At 36.0% G+C, this 27,889-nt stretch overlaps 1 protein-coding gene across 1 annotated transcript in view; it reads left to right on the top strand.

Annotated features, from left to right (window-relative positions):
- LOC105558378 overlaps positions 1–27,006 on the top strand; it is an 88,904-nt gene extending 61,898 nt beyond the window's left edge. The window contains exons 4-5 of the mRNA XM_012005999.1: positions 25,454–25,617; positions 26,518–27,006. Coding sequence (XP_011861389.1) covers positions 25,454–25,617; positions 26,518–26,707 — 354 coding nt within the window. The 3' untranslated portion in view covers positions 26,708–27,006. The remainder of the gene's footprint in view (positions 1–25,453; positions 25,618–26,517) is intronic.
- Positions 27,007–27,889: the final 883 nt, after the last annotated feature.

Raw genomic sequence — 27,889 nt, 5'->3', positions numbered from 1 at the left:
GTTTAAAACATTTTTCAAAATTTTTAATATTTGTGTCTGAAAATTACATATAATTGGTTGACATTGTTTTTTTAATAACTTTTTAATAAACAACGAGCGCCGGCTAAATCCTTCTGAGGGTTACTCAGGAGGGTGACCTTTATAATATATGTCAAGCCTAAGGTTATTGGAGGTGGGTGTCCTAATCTAAATAATTACCATCTTGCATTAAGTAATATTATTTAATATGTTGCATATAAAGTAAAACATATATTCCAAATTTATTTCAAATTATTCGTTAACCCCTTCGCTACCATTGGCGCCATTTGCCGCCAAGAATTTATTCTGCGATTAAGTAATGCAAATTTTTTATACTTGAAATATAGGGATTTTCGGAGTCACTGATTGCGATTTTGATGTCAGCATTGTAAGATTTAACATGGCGGAACCAATATGGCGGATCATATGGTACATTAAAAAAATTAACAGCCTTTTTAGTTTTTTTTAAACTCGGTATAAAGTAGTTTTTGGTATTACTGACTACGACTTTCAGTTTTTACAGAATTTTGAAATTCTACAATATTATAATTAATGTATTTAATAATAGTGAGTTAGAGTCTATAGTGACTACAAGCAAATATACATGTTAGGACACAGGTTTGAAATTAAATGGTTTTGTAACCTACATGCTCTGTGCTTGTGAGTGGTAAAATTTGTAATAAGAATAAGTTAATTTAACTTCAATTAAAAAACAGGTTCCCTGTTGATTTTTCCAAACTATGATCCGCCATTTTGGATTCGCCATTTTGAATTTTATAATTCTAACTTCAAAATCGTATTCAGCGACTCCAAAAACCTCTTATACCAAGTTTCACAAAATTTTCAGATTACCTTTTTCCTGCCCATGGGGCACAAACGATAGATCTGAACATGCCGCCGAAGGGGTTGGAAAAGTACCTATATCTAAAATGCATCATAATACTTTTGCAAAATGTTAAATATTTGTTATTTTAGCAATCAATTACAGAAATATTATATCGACTAGTGATTTAAATTCCTCTTATAAAAATTTCTAATATTATAATTCAATGAAAATACCATAAAAATTCAAAGTAGTTCGAAAATGAAAATATTTAAAAATCTTGACAAATTTTGAGGCTCTCTTGAAATTTTTTCAGAAGTGTTTGAATACCTGGGCTTTTAAAATGGTTAAAAATAGAATTGGGTTGAAGTAACAATGTAAATTGTTATAGAAAAAGCAATATATTTTCAAAGAATTGCAATCTTTTAAGAATTAAAAATCTTTCTTATTTTAATTCGAAATGAGATTTTCGTCATATTATTGTATACATTCGAAGTACAATAGTTCGATATGTTTCAACTTCATCACTACGTCCCATTTAGTCCTCTTTAAGTCGACCTATTTCAGGAGAATTGTTTTACAATTCTATACATTTTGGTACATGTGCGTATTTCTTAATATTATATTTTATATGCATATGTTCCCCCCCCCCCCCTCTTTCTCTCCCTCTCTCTTTACAGTAAAAGACAAACCTATTCATAAATCTTCATATTTCTACCTTGATTCCACGTTTAAATATCAAACGATGTTCCCGAAAGAATTTGGGTAACGGAATCCACATGCGTGTATCTCACGCGTACAAAATTTGAATTTCTTACAATCAAGTCTGTCGGTACCACGGGCGAGGCGCTCTAACCGTTTGCATCCGTTAATTTGGAAATTCTTCGCCACGAGAGAAGTTAGGCCATGATACGCCCTTGGACTCAAAGGCCCAGACAGATCTTCCAGGCAAGATTGCGATCCCGGGAGTCACTGCCCTTAGCTGTCTGAACGCCGACACTTTCGACCAAGTTCTACCTGGCCAAAAATCCATCGTTTCAGAATTGCCGTCTCTTGGCAGTCTTGCTACCGTTCTTGTTCTCATCCAAGGCGGATGAAGGCGGAATAAGTGATGCGTTTCTGCTCCATGTAAAATGTAAAGAAAAAAAATAGTGCGAAAGCCACAACTCTACTGAAAAAAATTTCTCGCATCGAAGTTAACAATGGACCTTTAAAAGCGTGAAAAATAATACATTTTTAATAAAATTTAGTTCACGAAAGACGCGATATCTCGCGCAATGACGAGATCTCTCGCTTCGCGAAGGAATGTGTTGCATTTGTAAAATTCACGCCCGGGCATCGTGTCGCTGAGGAACGGCCGCGGCGTATTATCTCGGAAATGCCGGTCCTCTTCCATGTAAATTCCGCAATAAATTTCCGCTTTCTGCGTGCTCGTCGTGCTCTTTTTCATTTCTCTTCCTTTTTTTCCCCCTCCTTCCTTTGCCGTCTGCGTGCGCTGAAGTTGCGCGTCGAGAAATTCATGGAATGTCCCTGGTAGTTTTGCAAGCCATTCGTTTCCACTTCTGCGCAAGCTGGAGAAGCGCTTAGATACGATCGGGAAATTATATAATATATAACACGCTCACAGAAACGCGTCTCTATTATCTCTATTATTTAGTTCGCTATTACGAGACCGCGTAATTCTCACTCGCGTCGCTTCGAGAAAATAATATTCGAGATTTTCGCGGGAGATTGTCTCGAGGCGCACGTTTTAATTTCCTGCGTAGTATCTAACACGGTAATGTATTATTGCAAGTAAATTAATAAACGTGGAAAACAGACCTACTCACGAGAAACGTCGAATTATAACAGTACGACAGTAAAATACTTTCAAATACTCCTATTAGCAGTGTGTTGACCAAATATTGGCTAAACATTGATCTAATATTAGGTACATTGGTTATATTGGAAATGCATTGGCCAATATTAAGACCAGTGTAAAGCCAACATTGGCAATGAAATGATTGCAAATATTGCATGATAATAATTATGTAATAGATTTATATTAGAAGTTGGCCAATATTTACCAATATCGATACAATATTAGACCAATATTACTGAACAGACGTATTGACTAAAGAGAAACTATCTTACAATATTGGACTAATGTTGGGAATATTAGATTTACATTATTTCTCAATATTGCGCCAATATGTGGATATCCCTACTAGGGACAACTGATGTATGTTAATGTTTTCTAAGATATTTTAATTCATCTTAATTCTCTGAGATCTAACGCAATAATGTATTATTGAAAATAAATCAATATCTGTGGAAAAGAGAACTACTCACAAAAATTATAATTATAACAATGTAATATGATAATAAAACATCATACATTAAGTGTCAGGATGATCTTAAGGTAAATCGTTTATGATTTTAATTATATTAACTTAAATGTATGTAGTTTTATTATAGATGTAACGAATAGTGAATTTTAATATATTGATTATACTCATATTATTAAATTATTAAACTCCGCAGTCCGTTATTTGAGTTTATTTTATAAGATTGAATCTCGAAAGCCTGTTGATTTCTGTTTACCTAAATTTCAATATGTCAGCTTGCATTAAATATGCATAGTGCATTCAATTACAATTTTTAACAGATATTATATATAATTCATAGCAAATCGAGTATCTCTTACTCCGTATTGAAGAAACATTCGTGCAACTCAAGCATATCTTTATTCTATCTTATCTTTGTGCACGTAATTCTTCTCTGATATTTCATTGCTATCTAATCATACGATTTAATAAATATCTTGATCCCGAAAATCTTTAAATTTAAATGTTCCAAGAATAACTTGCTTAAGTAGTGAGCAATTGATATTTTACAAGTCCAATAATACGTCTTTCGAAAACCTGAAATCTCGGTGGATGAAAATGAATGCCAGCAGGAGCAATTGAAGATTATAAAATACTTAATTACCCTTGCGTTAAATCACTTATCATAATTTTGTATCAAGTTCACGAATATAATGTTACATTTATCCTTTCGGTCCAGTTCTACTAAATAAATGCATCTCGGTTCGCCTCTAATTACAAGAGCTAAATATATACATGTGGTACTTGGCGATAATTCAGCCGCTCTCATTGTCAGCGTTACAGATCAGGATTAAAACCGGCGGGATTTATCTCGCGAGGCTGCGTCCACTTTTTCAGCGCTAATCTTGCCGATCGTACCGATCCATCCTGCGCGCAGGATACGGCGGCCACGATAAGAAGACACCGACGGGATTCATTCGCACCGAGAACTCGTCGAAATAAAAGCGATGGAATCGACACTTTCGACGGAGGGAATTATCGCGAGTTTCGATCCAAGCGTGTACTGTTCGCGCGCACTGTTCCCTCTTCCCCGCATTCACCCCCGAGATAAACGTTGGCATCGATACATCGCGCCCCGGGTCACGACTCGCCTCTTCTCCTCCTCAATGTGTTCCAAGACAAATCCCTATCGATACGACAATGCATCGTATCTCGCTCCGTGCGGTTCGCTTGTTCTCCTCACCGCACGTTCGGTTTCAGCGAAGGGATTTTTCTGTCGCTACCTCGCGATTTGCGACGACGCCGCACATTCGTACCTCTCTCGTTTTCTTATGCTTGAATAAAAAAAGAAACGCACGTTACAGCGCAGCGTGGTTCGCGAATAAAACAGATTGACGAGCCGCGTGTACAGATACACTCCGGGAGTTTCATAGAAGAATGCATTAAACTTTAGGGGGATGTTCCTCGACGGTGCGAATGTGACTCTCTTGTTACGAGAATTTCTCCAGCTGGCAAATTTACTTTTACCTGTGACTTTTAGTTTAATCTTGAAAAATACGTTTATGAACAGAAAGACGAAATTACGCTGTAAAGATATGCGATTTCATACCAGAAAAAAGGTCTAATTAAATTTTTAACTTGGATGATTGTCTCAAAACACAAAATACAACAATAGAATACTTGTACATACATATTTTTGTAGATACATTTAAACTGTTTAAAATGTTAAATTGTAGCCGGTATAAAGCATCACTTCTTTTCGCAAACTTATGTGATAGACATTTTTCATTTAATTATAAATTAAGGTATGATACAGATTCATGAAAACGAGAAACCAATCTTTTGCTTTCTTTTCCACCAGTGATTCTGAGCTAGAAATTAAAAGGTAGTAAAGAAAACAAAAACTTGGTAAAAAAAACTTATGATTGTTACTTTCCAAAAATGAATTTTTTACCCCACTATTCAGAATGTTTAGTTTCAAAAATTTTAAGTAGCAAAATATAATTTTGACAAAAATCAGCATAAAATTGATTAAAATTAGGTACCACATTTCATGTTCGGTGCTCTTGTCATTTTGTTATTCATAAAATAACAAAAATAACAATAGCCTAACTGTGCTTCAGAGAGTTTTCTTAACCTTCATGAACCTTCAAAGATAAGAAGCATTAAAAACCCAGACAGCACAGATCTCCTGAAGACGTTTTAAAGACATCCTGTGGACGTCCTTATGTCCTAAGAATGTTCCCAGGACATCCATAGGATATCGTGTGCTGTCTGGGAAGTGCCATTGGCGCAATCTTTCAAAATTACTGAAGCCCTTGCTGTTTTACGGTTTTTGCTTAATTTCTTACTCCATTTTTAAAAACTCGGTTTTTAATCTCTACACTGAGCACACATCGAGCAATTCTTTCTACAACTTTTCCCATATTTATCATCGCGAATCTCTGCTGGGTTTCCACGAGTACACATAGCCCATCAAAATGACGACGGTTATCTTTTTGCAAAGGATTCGCAGGGTTAGTTCACACGCAACACAAACGTGCCCTCGGGACTTCATCTTATCCTCGCATACACGTGCACACCGAGACGTGGTTCGCGGGCGGAATACGTAGAAACTTGCGGCTAGGATTTCTACCTTTGTGTAAATCCAATTTACGATACGCTCGGCGAAGCGGTAGCTATCAGTTGGCTACAAAGTCTCATTCCCCTATAGCTCCCATTCATAAGTTAGAGGACCGAGGAACCAATTACACATTGCACAATCAGGGACTTACGACTAGTTCCACCGATATGATTCAACTTTAATAACTTCCTTAACTTTGATTGTAGCAGTTGGACCTCTACTTCTCAGTCGTCCACTTGTACCGCTAGTTTAAGAAGGAAATAATCACGTGTAAAAAGAAATAGAAGCTTGTCGACATTGGTCAAACATTAAGAGCCCATTTTGAGCTGAAAAGGAGAAAAGGAATAAAGACGCTTCGTGCAAAAATCGAGAGCGTTTTGTAATTAAGGAAATTTTGAAGCGAAACGACTAACATTTTTTAGTTGTGATGCATAAAATTCACATTTGTCACTTTTGCTCTATCCCGCGCACGTGCTGGAGGAAAAAAATATGGAAACACGTTCAACAATTTATGATATCGTGGTTGCCGATCTTTGACATTACGCCGGTGGCGAAAAGCCGTGTTTATGGAAAGCAGGCACTCCGCGACGAAGGCCGCGTGCACGAGGAACCTTTTGTTAATCCGTACGTAGGCTGAAACGTGCGTGAATACAGAATCCACTTCGTATGAACTCGTCAACCTCTTGTTGGGAAAAACAGATAAATGCTTTCTTTACTCCGTTCTTTACAGTTTCACTGTAAATCATTCATTCCGATAAATAGTATTACAAAAAGTTAGTACTTATGCGTGTCTTCTTTACTGGGTATACTTTCGAAAAGCCCATACCTCCGGTTTGTTTTAAACTACCTATACTTACGTATTTTGACGTGCTTATTACAAATATGATATTAAAAATTGACGCAATTTTTATTTTCATAGTGAAAACCATACAAAATTGTCAAAAATTGATGTTTTGGGGTTTATTTTATCAAATACTGCAAAATTTAAAAATGTTTTAAACGAAAGTTATAGATGTCTTCGAAATATGCATTTTATGTCCTATTTATTGTTACTATACGAGTGATAGTTTTCGAGAAAAATGGACTGTAGAGTCTTATATTATATCTGTCCTCCCACCTAAGTATGTATACTTTGCAGTACATAGACGATTCCACATGGGTTTGCGACTTTCCACGTGAAGCGAGATCCACTCACGTGGAAACTTGCGAACCTATGTGGAATCGTAGGTATATGAACTGCAAAGAACCTGCTTTTGTTAGATGGGAGGACAGATTAAGATTTAGAGTCCATCATTTTTCTCGAAAACTATCACCCGTACAGTAAAAATGCATAGGACAAAAATGCATATTTCGAAGAGATCTACAACTTTTCAGACATTTTTTAATTTTTCAGTACTTGATAAAATAAACCCAAAAACATCCATTTTTGATGATTTCGTATGGTTTTCACTATGGAAATAAAAATTGCGTCAATTTTTACTATCATATTTGTAATCAGCACGTCAAGATACGTACCCACACAGCACAGAAATATTGCAGGAAGATTGCAGAAATGTTACATTGCAAGATTGCAATATTGCAGCAACGTTGCGCAACATTGCTGCAACGTTTCTGGAGAATTGCAGCAACGTTGAAATGTCCGCCCTCAGAGAGATTGCAGTGCAACATTATAGCAATGTTGCAGTGCAATATTTTTGGAATAATTTGTTGTTGTTGTACATAAGCAGAGAATTACATATACATCCGGGCCTTTTTCAAAGCATAGCAAGCTTTTGCGAAGCAACCTAAGGAGGTTATGTCGCTTCGCAATAGATGGAGATTGCGAGCAACACCGCACTGATCAAGTACTTACTTTTAATAATTCGCGCATTACTGGTATCAACAAAAATAACATTATAAAATTCTCATAATTAGAAAAATTTTTTAAATAGAAAATATAGTATTTTCATTATTTTTGAAACATTGCTGCAACATATTGCTATCGAAAGTTTGCAATTTTATATCCCTGCAATGTCTCTGCAAGATTGCACTCCAATCTGCAAAATTGCAACGTTTCTACAATGTAACTGCAACCATCTGTACTGTATGGGTAAGTGTACACGTAGTTTCAAAAAATCGAAAATATGGGCTTTTGGGAAGTTAATCTTTTTTGCTAAATAATGACCGTTCTTCCAAAACAACGCAGACAATCTTATGTACATACAAAATACACTTTCCTAGTAACACAATATATTGGCGCAATATTGAGAAATAATGTAAATCTAGTATTCCCAATTTCCCAATTTAGAGAGAATATTTAGCCAATACACTAGGCTACTAGGGTTGCACAAACTATTGTATTAACTAATTGTTAGCTCTTCCGTACGGGTATTAATGTTGCTGGAAAAGGTTTATTGTTATTTTTTCGAGAGTGACTGAATAGTGTGCCCTACGGCTTTAGCAGAAAATAAGTTTGGGTGAGTACAACACACCCACAAAACTTTATTGAAATCGGTGACTACAGACTGCCGGGTTCCCCTTGTAAGAAATTACTCAAGTTTTTTTAAACGATGTTATTGAAATGCGTCTTCACGCACGATGAAATTATTCAGCTATATCCCTTGGTTCTCGTACGTAAAGAAGAGTTTTTGTAGTAAAACTTTTCGTACAACGAAACATACAATAATAAAAACTACCGAAGAATTCGACAGGAAAATATAACAAAGTTTAAAAGTTAAGAATAAAAAAAATTTTTTTAATAAAGGTTTCATTTTCGACCTTTCAAAAATTCCATATAGGATTTTATTAAACATATATCGTAGCGATGCATGATATTTCGCGTGATGATATTGCACGACATTTCGCGTGCGCTGTGTTCCTGAATTTCTAGTTACAAGCGTACCGCGGGATCTGTACGGTAGAAAGGCGCAACGAGTGTCTTTTGTTGCTGAGGGGAACAGAAGAAGGGCTTAGCCAGAAGTGCGTCCACGGCGATTACCGTGAACAATTCCTGCTACCGCGACATCATTGTTCTCGAGTGCCCCTGCGTTTTTCGTGCCGCGGGCACCGCCGCGCCTGCCGCGCAGTGATGCAAATTCCGATTCTTTTGCAGCACGATGTGGTCGGAGAGGGGATAACGCACACAAGCGAGCAGCCGTATCCGTGTGCGCCCGGCGCATGCCCGGCGCGGCGCCGGGCGCACACGGACACGGCTGCTCGCTTGTGTGCGTTATCCCCTCTCCGACCACATCGTGCTGCAAAAAAATCGGAATTTACATCACTGCTGCCGCGTCGGTTTCCGTGAGCTGACGACGACGGCGATCCGAGATGAGAAACCGTGCGCTTTCGCGGAAAAAGGAAACGCGCGTCGACGCTGATAATGCCCGCGGCTTGGAATTAGGATCTAGTGACTTTCTAACCGGTCTAATCCTGGGAACCGTCAGGCTGCCTGACTATCGTGATAATCATCGTCGGAATAGACGATACAATGTATCAGGTAAATTATTTCTTTCGGGATGTGAAGGAGTCTTATTGTCAGAAGCATTCGACTCACGTATAATGTATATTACATTATACAAAGAATATACTAAAGAATTAAAGTTATAGCATATTAAAATTATAGAGATATTAAGCTCCTTGTTCATGCTATCAAACGCCAAGTAATGATTTACATTTTACATTAGCTCAATTTGTAGACTTTTAATTTTCAACTTGTTCAACATTTAATTGTTTGTTGACTAATAAACTTTTCTGCCACTGTTTCTTATTTTTTTTACAAACAATGATGGTTGTGACCCAGAGGATTAGAACTAAAAAACTACTTATATGTATAATATTTAAACAAATTGTTCTGAGTTTATTGCTGAGGATGACCAAATTAGATTAAAACATTCAACATTGTATGTACTTATATAGGGTGGCTCATTTTAAGCAATGCACTCAAATATCTCGAAACGTATAAATTCCAGAAGAAAACTTTTCAGATAAAAGTTGTAGGGTTTGAAGTAATGCATTACATGGCAATATCAGTATGACCTTGAATAGCGTTGTCAATGTCACGTGAAGGTCATCTTAAATTTCTTATATCGAACTCCCTATATTGTTTACTATCTTATTCTAAATACTAATTAATACGAACAACTTTTGTCTGAAACATTTGTTGATGTGCCTAATATTTTTTTAGATATTCAAAAGAAAATTGATAACGTTTTCAATATTTAGCTTATAATTTCTCAATAATTGAAGACATTGCTGCAAGAAAGAGGTAAGTCCACATTTTGTTTCTGAGATAAACGAAAAAAACTTTCCCCCGTTTTCAAATTTTGTTTCAGAAAGTTTATTTATTTTACATTATATTCTTCTTAGCTATTAATTAACGCATACTTATTCAAATAATAACAAACTTTCAAAAATACATGAAATTTTAACACTTTTAATTTGGACTTGCCTCGTTCTAGCACCAAAAATGGAAAAAATGCCTAGCAACAGAACATAAACTAGTAAAAAATATTTGAAAGTAGTACCTTTTAGATAGTTATAGTAATAAATTAGTAAAAATAAATAATAAACTATTAAATTAGCTAATTTTTTCATAGTTTTGGTTACCTGATACCTTTTTTGCACCATAGGTGTCAAAGTTAAAAGAAATAAAGTCAAAATTAATACTTTTTGGTGTTTTTTTATTGAATATCATCAGTTGAACATTTTAGCAGGTTTAAGTACAAAAAACAAAATTCATATTTTCCTTCCAATTCAGGTTTAAGTACAAAAAAACAAATTCATATTTTCCTTCCAATTCAGGTTCATTACATGCAACATTCCAAGCCCGAACGATTGGTGTAAGAACGACATACGTAAGTGCATTGTTAGTTAAATAAACTGAGATTTTTGGACTTGCCCCTCTAAGCAAATTGGTGCAAGAACGAGGCAAGTGCGGACTTACCTCGTTCTTGCACCAATCTCAGTTTATTTAACTAACAATGCACTTACGTACGTCGTTTTTATACCAATCGATCGGGCTTGGAACGTTGCATATAATGGTGTTAAAACATCATTTTCGCTAAAATGTGGACTTACCTCTTTCTTGCAGCAATATCTTCAATTGTTTGTCGGAGGGAAAAGTAGCACAGGACTTTTTGACTTGATTTGATCTTAGGAATATGCTGTTGCAATAGTGCTCCAGTTAATGAAAATTTTGTGTATGTTACAATATGAGCCACCCTGTATATTACCTTAAAAAATTACTTTTTCAAAGAAAGGTAAAAAGCGCCAAGTATAAGTGCCATCCGAAACAAGAACTATATGATTTGATTACTTGAAAATATTCAGTTTCAAAAAGCAACATTTCTATCTTCTCTACAAAAGTAATGATATCACCAAATTCCACCAACTATAACAATACAAACTAGAGTATTTTATTCAATAACAATATAATGCAAACCACTTTTATATAAATAAATATTTTATTAAAAACGTCGTGAATAAGAACCGTTATGAACCCCAGTAATTAAATTAGAGAGCACTTTTTAATAAAATATGTATTTGCAATTAAATTTGTTTACGTTATATTTTTATTGAATAAAATATTCTAGTTTGTATTGTTATAGTTGATGCAATTTGTTGTATACTTATAGACTATACTTTTCATTCCTAAATATTATGTCATTATTATTTTGGACGCAACAAACGAGACGTTGTAAAGATAAATTTGAATCTCGAGGAAGTTACATAAATACGCATTTTAATCAGTTCTACATGGTATTAAAAAAATGATTCTATTTAACAAATTCTAAAATTTTTTAAATAGAAAAATTACGAAATATAAAATTACGAAAATAAAAAATTACGAAAATTTTATAATGCTATTTTCGTTGATACCAATAATGCGCGAATTCTTAAGTACTTGATCAATGCGGTGTTGCTCGCAATCTCCATCTATTGCAAAGCGACATAATCTCCTTATGTTGTTTCGCAATAGCTTGCTGTGTATTGAAAAAGGCCCGGATGCATATGTAATTAGTAAATTCTCTGCTTATGTACAATAACAACAAATTATTCCAAAAATATTGCACTGCAACATTGCTATAATGTTGCACTGCAATCTTTCTGAGGGCGGACATTTCAACGTTGCTGCAATCCTCCAGAAACGTTGCAGCAATGTTGCGCAACGTTGCTGCAATATATATTGCAATCTTGCAATGTAACATTTCTGCAATCTTCCTGCAATCTTTCTGTGCTGTGTGGGATTGCTTGTAAGACACTTATGTAAAAAAAAAAAGACACTTGCGTCTACTTTTGTACTTATGTATATTACGAAGGACTGTCAACTAGTTCGGAGAAAGCAGAAGGCATCGCGGCATTGCTCGCTGCACTAAACGAATTAAGTCGTGTACGCGGTAGAACAATGATTACGTATCTTGGATTATGAAGAGGATGGAGTCTCCATATCTTCTTTGCGCTAACGACCGTCTACATCAGCCAGAATTAATTACCGACCCAGTCGTTATCTCGACATCTTGTTTATCTGCTAATTGCGGGAGTTAGCCGGCATCATTATTTATAGACAGTACCGATTGCGCGTGGTGGGTTCTCCTAGTATGTATAAATATATCTCCAGCGCCAAGAAGTCTGACTTTTAAGCTCGTTGAGATTCACTCAACTATCGCTTGCGCTTCGTTTCGCTCGATGGTGTTAATTTTCGAAATGTCTCGTCCGTAATGGATAAACAACGCGGCGATGGGGAACGTTACTACTACAAGCAGAACAGAAATCATGATGAAATGACGTCATAATGACGTCACAACTATCAAAAGTCACATTTTGATCGTGACAGCCCTTGGAAAAATATACCTTGGTAAACCTTAAAATTTTACTTTAGAAAAATAAGAAATATGAAAAGTAAATTTGGACACTTTAATCTTTTATTTAAACTAGTAACTTATTAAACTTACTAATGAAACTTAAAGCTTATTTTAAGAATTTAAAAAAAACTAAGAATTGTGACAAGCGTGTGAAAATCTATGTATCAATGCTTAAAAAATGAACTATTTTCACAAATTCAATAAAATATAATAACATCTGCGAGATTTTTTTCATTTTGCATACACAATCAATTTGCTTTTTCTCGGTGATCGAAAAGTCATCGAAATGTAAAAAAATATTAATTATAAAAAAGTCAAATTACGTTTTATTAAAAATATTAAATAATATGATAATCGTGACTTCCTAGAAATGACTATTTTTTATGTCATCTTGAATTTTAAATAATTTTTTGTTCTGCTTAAAATGATTAGCGGAAGCTCCCTGGCCGAGAAATGTATTGAAAAAAGTCACACGGTTCTTCACGGGAAAGTATAATTCAAGATTAATGCACGGGGATGACGTGTAACAGACGTGAATCTCAGGTCAGCGTACGAGAGGCGATCTTTTTCGCATCGTTAGAAGGTCCTCCGATAAACCTGAGCGTAACAGAAGCAGAACACGTTCTCGGATAAATGTACTCTCGTTTATTATCAAAAGAATAGAGACGAGACTGTGAACAACTTGTACTGTCAATTCTCGTATGTTTGACAAAGATAATCCGCAATTTTTGTTGTCTCAGCCTTGTTTCTTCAACACTTTTCGCGTTACTCATTTTGTGAAAAATGAGATTCAATTTAAATTCATAAAATTGATCTGCTATAACTTCTGCCTCTTCTTCAAATTGAAATAGAACTGCGAACATTTCGGGCTGCGGCGAGTTAATTGACCCCCGTCGACACGTTGGTCCTCCCCTCCCCCCCCCCCATCGGCGACAGTAGTCTCTTCTTGGCTTTGAGATATAATAGTATCGCGCTCAGCTATTACCACCGGACCACGTCGTCGCGTTATCCTGCCTAAGATACCAGCGCACCGTAAATCTCGGTCCGCGATAATCCTTACGAGCGTACTCGAGTCAGCGAGTGTCAGGATCAGCCGGCCGAGAGGAAGAGAGCGAGGAAAAAGTGTTTCGTTCACGACAAGTGTCGCACCGGGAGACCGCGCTTATCTCATACGACTTCGAAAACAAATGTACACGGAGCCGCTTACGATACTGAATCTCATTGTCAGTACCGGTGCTGAGGGCTTAAAGCGGCGAGACGGACGGGTCGAAAAATTACCGGGAAACCTGGAAACTTCGTCCGGTTGCGAGAAAGAAATGAGAATCAGTGTAATAAACGTGTCGTTTGTACAAAGCTATTTAGCTCTTGTATAATGCTTGCTGGAAAACTAGGAATAAAATTAGGATTTTACTATATCATAAAAGTATCGTTTTGTGTAAAAAAACACGCGTCATTTTAATTTTTCTTTACTAAGGAAAATTTAAATGATGCGAAACTACTTTAAATAACTAATTGTTATTTCTTCTTTCAAGTAATAAATACAATTCTAAATGGTATCACAATAAAAAAGTGTACGCGTGCGTGTCGCGTGCGTGAGCGTGTACGTGTGCGTGTTTGTGTGTGTTCCAAGGTTAGTTTCCTAAAAAGAAAGAAAAAGATAATTTTAATTCCTTACAATGTATATTCCCTAAGAAAGCTTATTTTAAGAATGTTATGAAATTGGTTGTCAATTTAATTAGTAAGATCCAGCCCGACCATTTTTTTTTAATTATTTCCCAGTTTATTTACAATCTGTCGTTGACATATACAAGAACGTGTAAGTACATTTCCAGTGGAATGTACATACCTCTTACATCCACAATTAAGAGAATTGTGATTTTATCTACTTGTATTAAGTGAAAAAATTAACAAATCGTTATAATTGTTTAGAAGCCGATTTAAGTAAATCTATTAACAGAGTCTAAAGGTTTATGTCGTTATCTTCTTTAATCTTCTTGTATCTAATCTTTCTGATAATAGCCTTGTTGCTAGTTGGTTTGGATGTAAGCCTAGTCTCGAGGCGTTCTTTTCCGTTAGGGCTGCTATTTTGTTTCCTTCACTGCTTTGATATTGAGATCTCTTCGTATAATTTCGTTAGTTACGTACCATGGTGCATCTACTGTTATTCTTAGGACTTTAATTTGAAACCTTTCTAATATCTCAATGTTGTACCCCGACCATAAATGGCGTTTCTATTATTTGTGTACAAAACGGACTGACTTACTTTACTTATTATTTAAAAATATACAAGTACGACTGTCGAAATTATAACAAATGATAATGGGCAACGAAAGTGAAACAGGTTGTTGCGTGAATTTATCTTCAATCATCTTCAATCATAAATTGTTTCAACATCTATTTGTGTCATCCTCAGTACAAAAAATAATACATCTCTTGTTTAACTTAATTTGGACAGCCGGCGAGTACTTTCAGATTTCAACATTGGAAATCAATATCTGATATGTTGTTGACATCAGCTGGTGAAAAAGTAAAATGTGACTGATATATTATAGATTATACAATAGTTCTGCGAATACATTTTATACAGTTGTCGTATCTTATAATTGAAATATCAGTCATATTCGATAAAAACGGTCGTGTCAAACGAGTGATACGTGACACATAGCTTATTATTATTGTCTAATATTGTTATAAATATTATTTTGTAAGAGAGAAGAAGAGACAAATTTCTTGTCAATCCTTATTATCCTATAAATCATGATATGAAAAATAATCGTTAGCTCGACAAAAAGTCAAAAATTATTCAAAATGCGCAGTCACCCTCACGTCCAAACGAGATGTACAATTAAGGCACGGTCGTCGCATCTCGCGGGAACGCAACGCGGTGTTCCTCCTCTTCTTCTTAATGAAGAGTCGTCGATTTCCCGCAAATTCGTTCCACGTACCCGCAAGACAGAACTCGCGAGTCAAAGGCTTCGGGACCTTCGACCCCCTCGAAAGGCCTATAGTCACGGTACACCGCAGTCCTTGATACATGGTCCTTGAAGGGGATACGCTGTCCCCCCTAGCGTTGCAACGCGAGGTCGATGTTTCCCTCCCTCGTCATACGTGTATACGCATGTTGAGTGCAAGCGCGCGCGCGCGCACAGATATATGTGCTCTCGCAATGGCGGCAGATGCGATATGGGAGTATCGTGGGCATATAAGTGTGTCTCGGACGAGACAACGGACCGCCAACGAACATCTCTGGATGACCGACGATGAACCGGATGCACCTATTCCCGCGGGAACGTCCAGCCGCCGTCGCCGCGAGCTCGCGGAACTCATCACGGTTTAAAGTTCAACGATCTCCGCAAGTTTTCTCTTTCACGACATGGGAGATCGGAGCTCGTAACAATCGACTCGATCGTTAATGTCGCAACATGTCTGATAGCAAAAGCGCTTGACCGAAGAACTTCTCCCTCGCACGGAGCGCACAACACTCGAATCCGAGCGGATTCTGCAACCCAACCCAGTAAACATCAACTAACAGTTACATAAACTCAATATTATAGTCTCTCATTTAATCATATAAATGTAATATAACCATAGACATAGTAAGAATAGACTGTGCGTTTTCTACTTTGAGTATATAGACATGGAGGAGGAATGGTAGCACCGTAAGTGTGTTCAAAGTATGTGCGAGAGAGAAAGGTATACGAGTTGATACTCGTCCTCTCTGCGCATGCGTCAAAATTGATAGATGCTATAGCGGGAAGCACCTTTGAGTGTATAGACATACTCAAAGAGCAGTTCGGACATTAAGTGCAGAGAGTGTCGAAACGGTCGAAACTTAGGTGCGGACAACGATTTTACGCATGCGCAGAGAGGATGGGTATCAACTCTTACCTTTCTCTCTCGCACACACCTTGGACACACTTTCGGCATGTAGGAAACATAGGCAATTCCTCCTCCATGTCAGGTTTTCTACCACTCCCGTGTTGAGATATGGGCCACGTTCAGCAGGCACAACTGTTGAGTGAGCGCTCAACTATTTCTTAATATGATTGGCTGGATCTAAAAGTATTAACCAATCATACTGAGCGCTCACTCAACAGTTGTGTCTGCCGAACGCGGCCATGTACAAACTTTAGAACAAGATAACTGACAGTTGAGTAGTCGCCTCATCTTTGTCTAGTAAATAGTGGAGGTAACAGAAGAGTACAGCCCGTATCAGACTACGAATTGACATTGGGATTAGATTGAAATTTGACCAATCACAGTAAAGTTATCTAATCTCAATCTCAATCCGTAATCTGATACGGGCTTAAGGGGAATGATAGAGAGCGACAGAGAGAGGCCCCCAGTGAGAAATGATTCGTCGATCGACGTCGAAACGACGTCAAATCGACATCGACACCGTCGAATTGACGTCGATTCGACATCATTTCGACGTCGATCGACGAATCATTTCTCACTGGGGGACGACCACTCAAAGTATGTTGTCTCGTTCTAAAGTTTGTACACTGCTTCAACCAAACGCGCAGTCTATATATTGTACTATACGTCTATGAATATAACATACGTGTTATATGTATTACACTAGAACAATACATTACGCGTAAAGAGAATGAAGCACATTGCGTTCAATATTAATGACATTCACGCCGGTAACGTCTCCTTTTTAGAAAAGAATTAGAACAATACATTACGCGCGCGTCATTTAGCATTATCCTTAGTTTTACACTTTAGGGTAGGTTCTATTCTCTTGATACGTTAGTTAATCATTAAATAATTTTTAAATTAAAAATTAATGAAAGGAGTTTGCTTATTGTCACCAGTAATGATTAAAAATTAAGACGGGAAACTTATAGTCAACTGACTAGTTATTTAATTAGTTTATTACACAACGTTTCGACCTTATTCTTTTGGGTCCTTTTCGAGTGATACTGCAAATCAACAACAACAACGCAGTTATGAACAATGTAGGTTAATAAGTAAAAAGGATTTAGTTAAATAGTTAAAAGTTCAGTAATGCACTAAGTCAGTCATTGTCGTCGAATAAGACAGAGTCGAGTTATAAAATATATGTATACGTGTGAGCACTGTGGTAGCTAGGCTCGAACTAATTTGTTAGTCATGTCTTAAGAACAATACAAGGTGATGCGAACAAAACAGTCAATTTTGATCAATCACTTTTCCGTTTAGTAAATGCTACCACCGGTGATCCAAAAACCGTAAAATTACATGCACAATTCACGTTACACCTTTGGAGTAAAAATTGACCCATTTTACCCGTCGTTTCCTCGCCGCTAAAGTTGTCGCAAATTAAGAATATGTTCTTAATTTAAGAGAATATTCCAAAGAATATGACGTAAAGAAGGAAATATTATTCATTAAGAATATCTATTAAGAGGACTCTTATAAAGTACACATTTCAAGAATACAATTTTCTCGGTGTATGAGAGCGATGGACTCTGCGGGGGAGAATCGGCGCGCACGCGGCATGAATATGAATTTATCGTTGCATTAAACCTATGATTTGCGATGTCGGTCGGGACGGGATGTCTCGGCCTTAATGGGCTTCCACCGTCGGTACTGCACACGACGGCGATCTGCACGATGGTCCTTGAAGAGACGACGGCTTCCTCACGGTTCCCCTCTCGCTGACCGTCACGGGAAGGTCAATGCCGACCTCCGTAGTTCAAACGAGGGGCCCGGGAATCGATATGAGGCCTCTCTTGCGAGCCTCGCTATGTCATCAGCCGGGCTCGTACAGAGAATCAACTGCGAACCGCATGTGTCCGCGCGATCGACATCGAAGACGTCGCTAGCTCGCGTTGTTCCTCGATGCACGACTTGCGCACGATTAATACGTTGTAATTAGGCAATATGAAATCTTGAGATACTGATTTCCCAATCTGCATAGCAAGTTTGGTTTTACTCGCGAGAATTGTCGCGCGTGCAGAATTGGGAAATTATCCTACCTTGCTGTTTAAAATGCGGTCGTTTTTTCGCAGTAGACACCAATTAACAATTACATAACATCGATATTATAATTTTCTACTCAATAATGTAAATCCCCAAACAGCACGCATATCGAAAAGACACCTTTAAGATGTCTTTAAGTCGTCTTTTAGAAATGTATTTAAGAGGATGCTGGAGTGATTGTGCACTTTTTGCACCTTTTGCATCTAGAACTGTCAATTCATGAAATCATTCGAGTAATATACAAATTCTGCGGCTTTTGTGTACAGACCGACTATAAGAGCCAAGACAGGATGTTAATGTCAAAATGATTGTAATTTTTAAATTTATTGCCAAAAATTTACCTCAGCCAGCGTTTGAACCAGGACCTCCCTGTTTCGCTATGCGGGCGTCTTACCAATTCGACCACCAAAACATGTGGTAATATTTATCGCAATAAACAGTCTAAAGTTTTTTTACGAAAGTCACACATCGTGTCTAAATTCGAAATAGAAATACGCGCCGACATAATTGTCAGTCTTATAACACAGAACAAATATGAGTACCCCTTATTAACACATCTGATGAGATATAAAATTCGTTAAATATGACATTGGCTATGACCTTTAATTTTTATGATATTGATTTCGCCATGTTAGATTTAGAATGTTTTTCTGAAATGTTTTATTTTAAATAATTTCCTTAGTTTTCAGTAAAAAAAGGTTATAAATCTGTAATTACAAGTAATTAAATGATTAGAACAATGCTGTGTTCAACGAGATTCGCGAAAGATAGTCCAATCTCATGGACTGCTTACACGATCTCTTTTCTTGTTTTTTTATTACTTACCCACTGACTCCTGGTGAATTCTACGGACATAATCTTTCATCCTTTCTGAAGTAGTACAGAAAAACCTACCCTATTTATGTGTAAAATATTTTTCCTTGAGTTTCAAAGCCATAATTTTTTATGTAAACTTCATAAACAAAAAATATACCACAGTGTTTTCGATAGTTTAGGACCTCCTCTTTCGAATGCCGTTGTCAAAAGTTACCACATTTCTCTTGAATATCTCAAAAAGTATTAGGCAAATTAAAAAATGTTTCAAACAAAAATTGTTTATATTAATTAGTATTATGAGATAGTGTAATAAACAATAGAGGTTTCCGTTTAAGATTTTAAAGTTACCCCCGCCCCACCTCTGGAGGGGGCGGTAGGTGGCTAACTTTTGCGGAATGGAATTGCTCCCTCGAAAATATTGAGGGTTTATTTAAAACATTTTTTCGTATAATGCTTATTTTTCCAGATAATTTGCAGTCTCAAGTTAAAACTCACCCTGTATTTCTTTGACTTTGAAAGACATATTTTGAGGTTATAAATAAGGATTGTTAGTTAATATAAGAAAATTTTAAGTTTTGAAACTGTTAGATGGGATTTCGGAAGAAAAAAACGATATGAATCGGTAAAAATCTCGTTTTCTATTATTATGTCACAAAGAAGCCGCCATTTTAATGACGTCATCTTGAATTTGAGGAAAAATTAATACGGGGTTCGAAAGAACAGATATTAATGGAACTATCTCTATAGTTTTCGATTGTCCATTAATAGGGTACATTTTCTGGTCCAAAACATGGAATTTTCATGAAAAAATTGTGGAAATTTCGTTATTTTTTTCGAAAAATAGGTTATAACTTTTTTAAAACGATATGTAAGTTAATTTTGTTAACTTTGTTAATTTTGTTAATTTTGATAACTGCATTTGAAAGAGGAGGTCCTAAACGAAAACACTGTGGTATAGTTTTTGTTTATGAAGTTTACATCAAAAGTTATGGGTTTAAAACTCAAGGAAAAATACTATATTGAACGCTTGGGACTAAATGGGTTAATATCCTCTTTAGAAGAATCCCTCTTTTAAACTTAAAAGGATCCTTATGGCACTTATTTTAGACGAATACCTATTGTAAAAGTGAAATGTTCTGAAGAATACAATTTTTCGGTGCGTCTTTCGCGGAGCGATGTCCGCACGCGTTGTCGCGAACGTCGTAAAAAAGGGAAGTGAAGGGGTTGGGCTCGGAGGGAGAGACATAATGAGAGCCCACGACCGAGAACACCATAGTGCGCACACCTCGGAATCCGAATAATTGATAGTTGCGCCTCGTTCCCCGCCAGCGCCTCTGTCACGGATGCTATCAAATGATACGGAGGAGTGAATCGAACAGCTAGAAACTAACACTCGGGATATACAGACGGGAGTTCATCAACATTTTCTTTTCCTTTTCCCTCTACGAATTTTTACATTACTTCTACCACGTTAAATTTCGCAATCTTTGAAGTTGCAAAAAAAATAAAGAGAAAATTGCCTAAACATTTATCAATTTCTTGCAATTCAAATAATCAGCGTTTTGTTATATTATTATAATATTAAACATCATATCGGCGTAATATTTCATACTAATGTGATAATAAATTATTGACATCCTCAATCTGCTGCGATGTCCCCTGCGTGATACTACATATTTACTCAAGGTTTATTTATGCGCAACAACTTTAATATTTGCACGAACAGTCATTTTTATCTTGTAATTGAAAAATGCTGACAATAATATATGTTGTGGGAATGTCGATATGAAAATTCTTCGCCTCGCGTCGCGATAAAACTTTTCGACTTATCGCAGTTTTTCCATAAATGCCCGCAGCGGGAAACAACGGGTTGCGATACACGAGTAAAGATGGAATTGTAATTATCCACGATTCGTTTATAAATATTCATATCCGAGAAATTATTCACGACATCGTCCTGTGGGACCTATGCCCTTCGTCGTTAGGTAAATTGCTTTGCTTGTTCGCACATGTGAGAAAATCGACTGCGCATAATGTATACATTATGTCAGGAAGATGATAGCTGCCTCTACCCAAGCTATATATACTTCAGAAATATAGTTATACTCGCAACTCTGGAGAATGCCAAAACTCATTGTGTTACTTCTTTAATCTAAACATGTACATACAATACAATAAATAGATATTACGTCTTGACCTAAATATTGTTATTAAAAAAGAAAAATTCAATCAAAATTTTAACCAATATTTTAAGTTGAATCCAAATATTTGTAGTCAATAAAAACGATAAAAACTGTTACGTTGTATACAAATATTATATTTGTAGCTTAAAGTGTAAATTCATTTTAAAAAAACAAAAATTTTAAATCTATTATAGAGTGCTATTACACGGCACCCTAATCGGGTTTAATAACATCTGTAGTTATAAAACTGGCCAATCACAGCTATTCCTCAGAAGAATGGAATGACTGTGATTGGCCAGCCCCTTAACTACACCTCTGTGAACCTGGCACGCGACTTTTCGAAACAAAATTTTTTAATAACGGAAATGGTAGCCCTTCGTAGTTGATTGTAGTAAAAGAAATTTGGTTTGTAATTTCATGGTTTACGTTTACAAAATATAAAAATTTAAAAAATGACCAACACCCGACATAAAGGTTTCGCAAATCAGCTTATTTGAGTTTCTTTAGAATCGTTTGTAGTTGATTGTAGTGAATTTCTTTTCGTTTGTAGTAGAACGGTTTAAAAGTTACAGCATTTTACAACATTGCAAAATCGGTAACTTGGACTCCTGACGGGGTGCATCAAATCCGCTTGCGAGATTCTTTCGAATCGTTTGTAGTTGCTTGTAGTAAATTTCTTTTCGTATGTATGTAAGAAAAACATGGGATAAACTATTGCCACACCCTTCGACTATTAGACAATAGTATCGTGTTATTGATGGATCGCCTGGCATCACAAAAGAAGCTTTACAAGCATTACGATCTCAAGATTCAAAAGCTGTTGTTGTTAATTTGGTTCTAGATGAAATGTCTATAAGAGAACAAATTATTTACGACAAAGAAAGATTTCATGGCGGTGTGGATTACGGCACATCAAAAAATTTTCACAGTAATAATATTCTTCCAGCTAAATCCGCTTTAATGTTTATGGCCGTGTCATTAAATGATCATTGGAAAGTTCCTATTGGATATTTTTTAATTAATAGTTTGAACAGTATTGAACGAGCAAATATATTAACACTTGCATTACAAAAATTACATAACACTAAATGCAAGGTTTACTCAATAACGTTTGATGGCGCTTCTACAAATTTACACATGTGTACACTTTTAGGTGCAAATTTTCACTATTGATCTAACTTTAAGCCTTATTTTACTAATCCAATAACAAAAGAAGAATGTTTCGTTTTTTCATATTATTGTCACATGATTAAATTAGTTCGTAACACATTAGGAGAGAAAAAAATATTAAAAACTCAAGATGGGCACATAATTGCATGGAATCACATTAAAAAATTGCACGAATTTCAACAGGAAGAGGGTTTAAGAGCTGCAAATAAATTAACTAACAAACATATACATTTCCAAAATAATAGAATGAAAGTTAAATTAGCAATACTAACTCTCACTCAGTAAAACTGTTTACAAATCGTTCATTTGTTTAATGAATTTGCCCGATAAAAATATTTGTTCTAAATTTTTAGAGTGCTTTACAACAGCTAATTTTTGTTTGCAATTTAATAATATAGGGGACCTATTATAATATTATAATAATAAATTGCAAAAACAAATTTAGTAAAGATGAATTCAATACTCCCTTAACCGAAGACAATAAGTGACTATGCAAATGCATGCTGAAAACTTTGAACAATATATTACTTCATTGTGTAATGAAAATGGCACATCTATTTTAAATACTAATAGAAAAACAGGCTTTCTTGGATTGATTGTTTGTCTAAGAAACATCTTTCCGTTGTTCCAAAAGTTAAAGTCTTTGCAAATATCATATTTGTTAACATACAAATTATCACAAGATTATTTAGAAATGTTCTTTTCCTCAATAGGTTGTGGGGGATTTAATAACAATCCCAATGCATTACAATTGAAAAGTGCTTACAAACGTTTGTTAATTCGTAATGAACTTCGTGAATTTGAAAACGGCAATTGTCTATTCGATGGAATCGAAATTCTGTACGTCTCATCTCGACCTAAAAATTTAATATGTCCCATTGGAGATACTGAAAATTTAAATGAAATCGTTGCATTGGATCATCAATATGTGGCATCATTATTGGATTTGACCCCATATGTCGACAATATTACTCATTGTCAGTACATTGCTGGATTCATAAGTTATAAACTTTAACGAATAGTTCATTGTTATGTGTGTAAAAATCAATTACCTAATTGGAACTGAAATGCCACTCTGTTATCAAAATTTAAAAATGAAGGGCCTTATTTAATACCATCAAAGGATGTGTGTTCAATTTGTAGGATATCTGAGAAAATTATCAAAGAATATTCGAATCAGTTTAATAAAATCAATATAAAACGCTTTATAGTCCATGCAATTTTTTATCGAATAGGCACTGGACCTTTTTCAAATGAAATAATAGATAATCATGTATGTCTGCAAGATGTATTGGATAATCATCGAACTCAGTTGTGTAATTATATAATAGAATTAGATGTTAACACAAGGCTTTTTCACGAGGCTAATACAATTCTCGAGAAAAACCGTACAAAATTTTAGAAAAGGATGAACTTATGCATGTAGCATAAGTAGCATAAGTTCATCCTTAGCGTGTGATACAAAACTATAAATACTCCAAATAAAAATCTAGTTTCAAAAACATAATTTGTCTACTTATTTGCAATTTACTTCAAGGCCTTATTGCTATATTTTACATTTATAAAGTTTAGTTTCCAAGGAGCATTTTGAAATTTTGTTGACGTTGTTTCATTATTACTTCATATTTCAACTTAGTGATAAAGATATTAATAAATTTCAATTAATCTTAACTCTTCTATTTATTTCAATTATTTTATATTTTATTACCCTCTATTATTTTATTTATAAATTTTTTTATGGTAATACTGAAGGAGAGTCTGTCACTCGCCGTTTTAGACGAAAAGTTACAGAGCCTGGTATTTTTGCCTGTAAAACACGAATCTGCAAGTTAAAATCGTCGCTCAGCACTAATAAGTAATTGTATTTTCCTTTCTACTCCGTAACTAATATAAATGTCAGGTTAGATGGCTATGTCCAGGCATGCCATATATGTATATGTATATTTGACGCTTGCGCAAAAGTGCTAAACCAGGTTAGCTGTGCGAGCGAGAAGAACGTATCGTCTGCACCGTGATGTTTTCGCTCGATCCTCCTACAGAGTTAGCAATATAGGAGTACTATATGTATACATATATTAAAAATCCAGATTATTCGAAGAAAACTCGTTTTCACTCGACCCACATGCATCTAAACTCTCCAAAGCTATGAAATTTGGTTAAAATATGGAACATATGGAAGAAAAATGAAGAAAAATTATATTTTACAATCAAAATAAAAAAGGTTTTGTAAAGGGTTCGGGAACGCTCCCTGAAAAAGCGCCAAATCATGTGAGAGAGGAAAGTGTAGAAAGAGGAAAGGGAGAGGCGAGAGGTTTGGGGAACGTTCCTTAAAAACGCCTTGTAACCGAAAGGAAACAATAAAGCATACATACATACAATCAAAATAAAAAAATAACAAATTTTATAGTTTTACGGCCGTATTGGGTCTGCCATTTTGAATTTCGGCAATGTAAATGCATATTCGTAATTAGCGATCCCCAAAATCCCTGTATACATACAAGTTTTCACTGGAAAATTTTTTTTTCTTTTAGTCTACCACATTGGTCTGCCATTTTGAATGTTAAGTATGGAAAAAAATTTGTTTCATAATTTGATATATAATATTTTTATCTAATGTCCTGAATTTCTTAGTTTCTGACCGTCGACAGCCCATAGATTGCTGGCGGTTTATCCCATTAACTTTTAATTATACATCTGTATTGCAGATGGCCAGTATAGAGGTATCGTTGTCGACGACACCGAGGCGGAAGAAAGGCGGTAGTATTTCTGGAGGAATCCCGTCCCCCGCTGGTCATCGGAATAGAGATCATTACAAGGAATTGGATGCTCTCCGAGTGGCTTTGCGCGACAAAGAAAATGTTATACAGACGTGAGTAATTGCTTGATTACATCCTTGAGATACACGGCTGGGAAAGAGCCATTGATCATGTCCCATATTCCTCTATTATAATGATCGCGCGCAGGGGAATAACAAACGAGCAGCGGGCAATGAGCAGACTTAATTATTCTTTAAAGAAACGCAAAAACCGGATTTTCATAAATGAATACGCCCGCAATCATAAAATTCCTCCTTAGAGATAGGCTTCTTTGAATTAATTTGTTGGAACAATTTCTTCACTTTCGACCCTGGTAACCCGACCCTGATGGATCCCTATAATATGCATAAAGGAATTGTCCTAAAGGAGAGAGGCGAAGAGAAAAATATTAGGCGCCATTAACGTTCTTTTTTTTAGTCTTATTGCATGCTCTTTGTGAATATTTCATATTGTTTCCCGTACCAGAACCAAAACTTTCCAGTCTTCTCCGAAATAATACTTAAAAGCGTCTTTAATATTATATATCAATGTGCCATAATCTGTTTTGCCAAAATGTTATTTCAAAGTGATTGCGCAAACAATGATTAATGTTTCACAAAAGATCAATATTTGTACATCTAACTTTTTTAAATATATCCACAGAATTGCAGATTAGAAATTTCATGGTAGATTTCATCACACAAGTTCGATCATGGTTCATAAATGTTTTCTTATCGAGAAGACCCTTCTAAGGAGTAAATAATACGGTGTGCATGCGAAGCACTTCACGTGATAAAATTATAAGAGAGTCGAGTGAGGGATGAATTTTTTTCTGCGAAAGGTGATAATCTCAGATACTCCCAGCGAAGGAAACAGACAACTTCGGATCTCGTGCGTTTCCGAGACCGAAGCCGCAGGTAGCGAAGGTGTTTTCCTCCGAGTCACGACATTCGTGCCTCTCGTTATTTTTTCAGGCTCAAGGGCCAGCTCTGCAACACGCTGAGCGGTAGACTGGCATTACGCAACGGCGCGCCACCCTTGACCGAGGCCGACAGGAAAGCAGCCGAGGAGCGGCTTCAAAGGCTGCGACGAGACGCCGACAATAAGCGTCTGGCCATTAAGAACCTGAAGCTCGCGCTCGAGCGTCTCGATATCACGGAGTAAGTACGAGGAGATCCGCCGCGGGTTTACTCGGAGCCGCGTTTATCGTGAATCGCGATTAGCGATACCTTACGAACGTTACTGTCATAAACACAGCAGCACCGGAGAATCTACATGCAAAGTCTGCGGGACAGTGTAGACAAAAAGCCCAAGTTGTCAACGTAATTAACGCAATACGCTTTAATGGAACATTATTGCACTGCGCGTACAAGGCCGACGTATAATCACTTTATCCGATGCACAGCTGATAATTATCGAAATGGTCAGAACGGTTGATGTTGTAGTAATCGATCTAAAGTGTGTTAACTCATTAAATTTATATCTTTAGTTACTAATTAGCTTGATTAAATTCAGTAAAGATATTATTACTTTATAGATACTATTACGATAATTTCATAAAGATCGGAGAAGGAAAATATTAAATTCTTTGTCTAAAAACTTTTCTAAAAAAACTTTTCTAAAAAAAAAAAATTTTCTAATTATTTGTGGTTATAAAATCTTAGTATTTCAATTTTTACGATACGAGAAACCAAGTTTGAAATGTATTTTATAACATAATAAATTAATCTTGCGATATTGTCGAATAAAAATGATTTGTGCACGAATAAAATAAAATTTCATATTGACATTGTATAAAATAAGGAATTTATAGTAAATGAAAGTTTTCTAAATGTATTTTATTTGTGAAGAATAAGCGAGAGAATAATTAAACAAAAGGATAATTTTTCCAGCGAATATCTAACTTTCAAGAAAGCTCGATAAAAGAACTCGTTCTTATATAAAATATTAATTTAAATTTGCGCTAAGAACAATGGTCTTGGTTTTTAAACAAATAACTACTTTTTATACTGAAAGATTATCTAATAAGAGGAACAAACCGCTTATGAAAAAGTGCACGTTGAGAAACGATTGTTCAAATTATAGTTTATTTTTCCGCCACTTTTGTGCATCGACATATAGACTGAGCGTTGCACGCGACGAGCCGGAACACACGAGAGAGAGAGGGGGGAGGGAGGGAGGGGAGAGAGAGGAGAGAGAGAGAGAGAGAGAGAGAGAGAGAGAGGAGAGAGAGAGAGAGAGAGAGAGAGAGGAGGAGGAGGGAGGAGGAGGAGGAGGAGGAGGAGAGAGGAGAGGAGGAGAGAGAGAGAGAGAGAGAGAGAGAGAGAGAGAGAGAGAGAGAGAGAG

Source organism: Vollenhovia emeryi, unplaced genomic scaffold (genome assembly GCF_000949405.1).
Source record: "Vollenhovia emeryi isolate VEMERY1.0 unplaced genomic scaffold, V.emery_V1.0 DF939350.1, whole genome shotgun sequence".
NCBI classification, from domain to species: domain Eukaryota; kingdom Metazoa; phylum Arthropoda; class Insecta; order Hymenoptera; family Formicidae; genus Vollenhovia; species Vollenhovia emeryi.
Note: the sequence above shows the minus strand (reverse complement) of the source record. Positions and strands in the feature narration are given on the sequence as shown.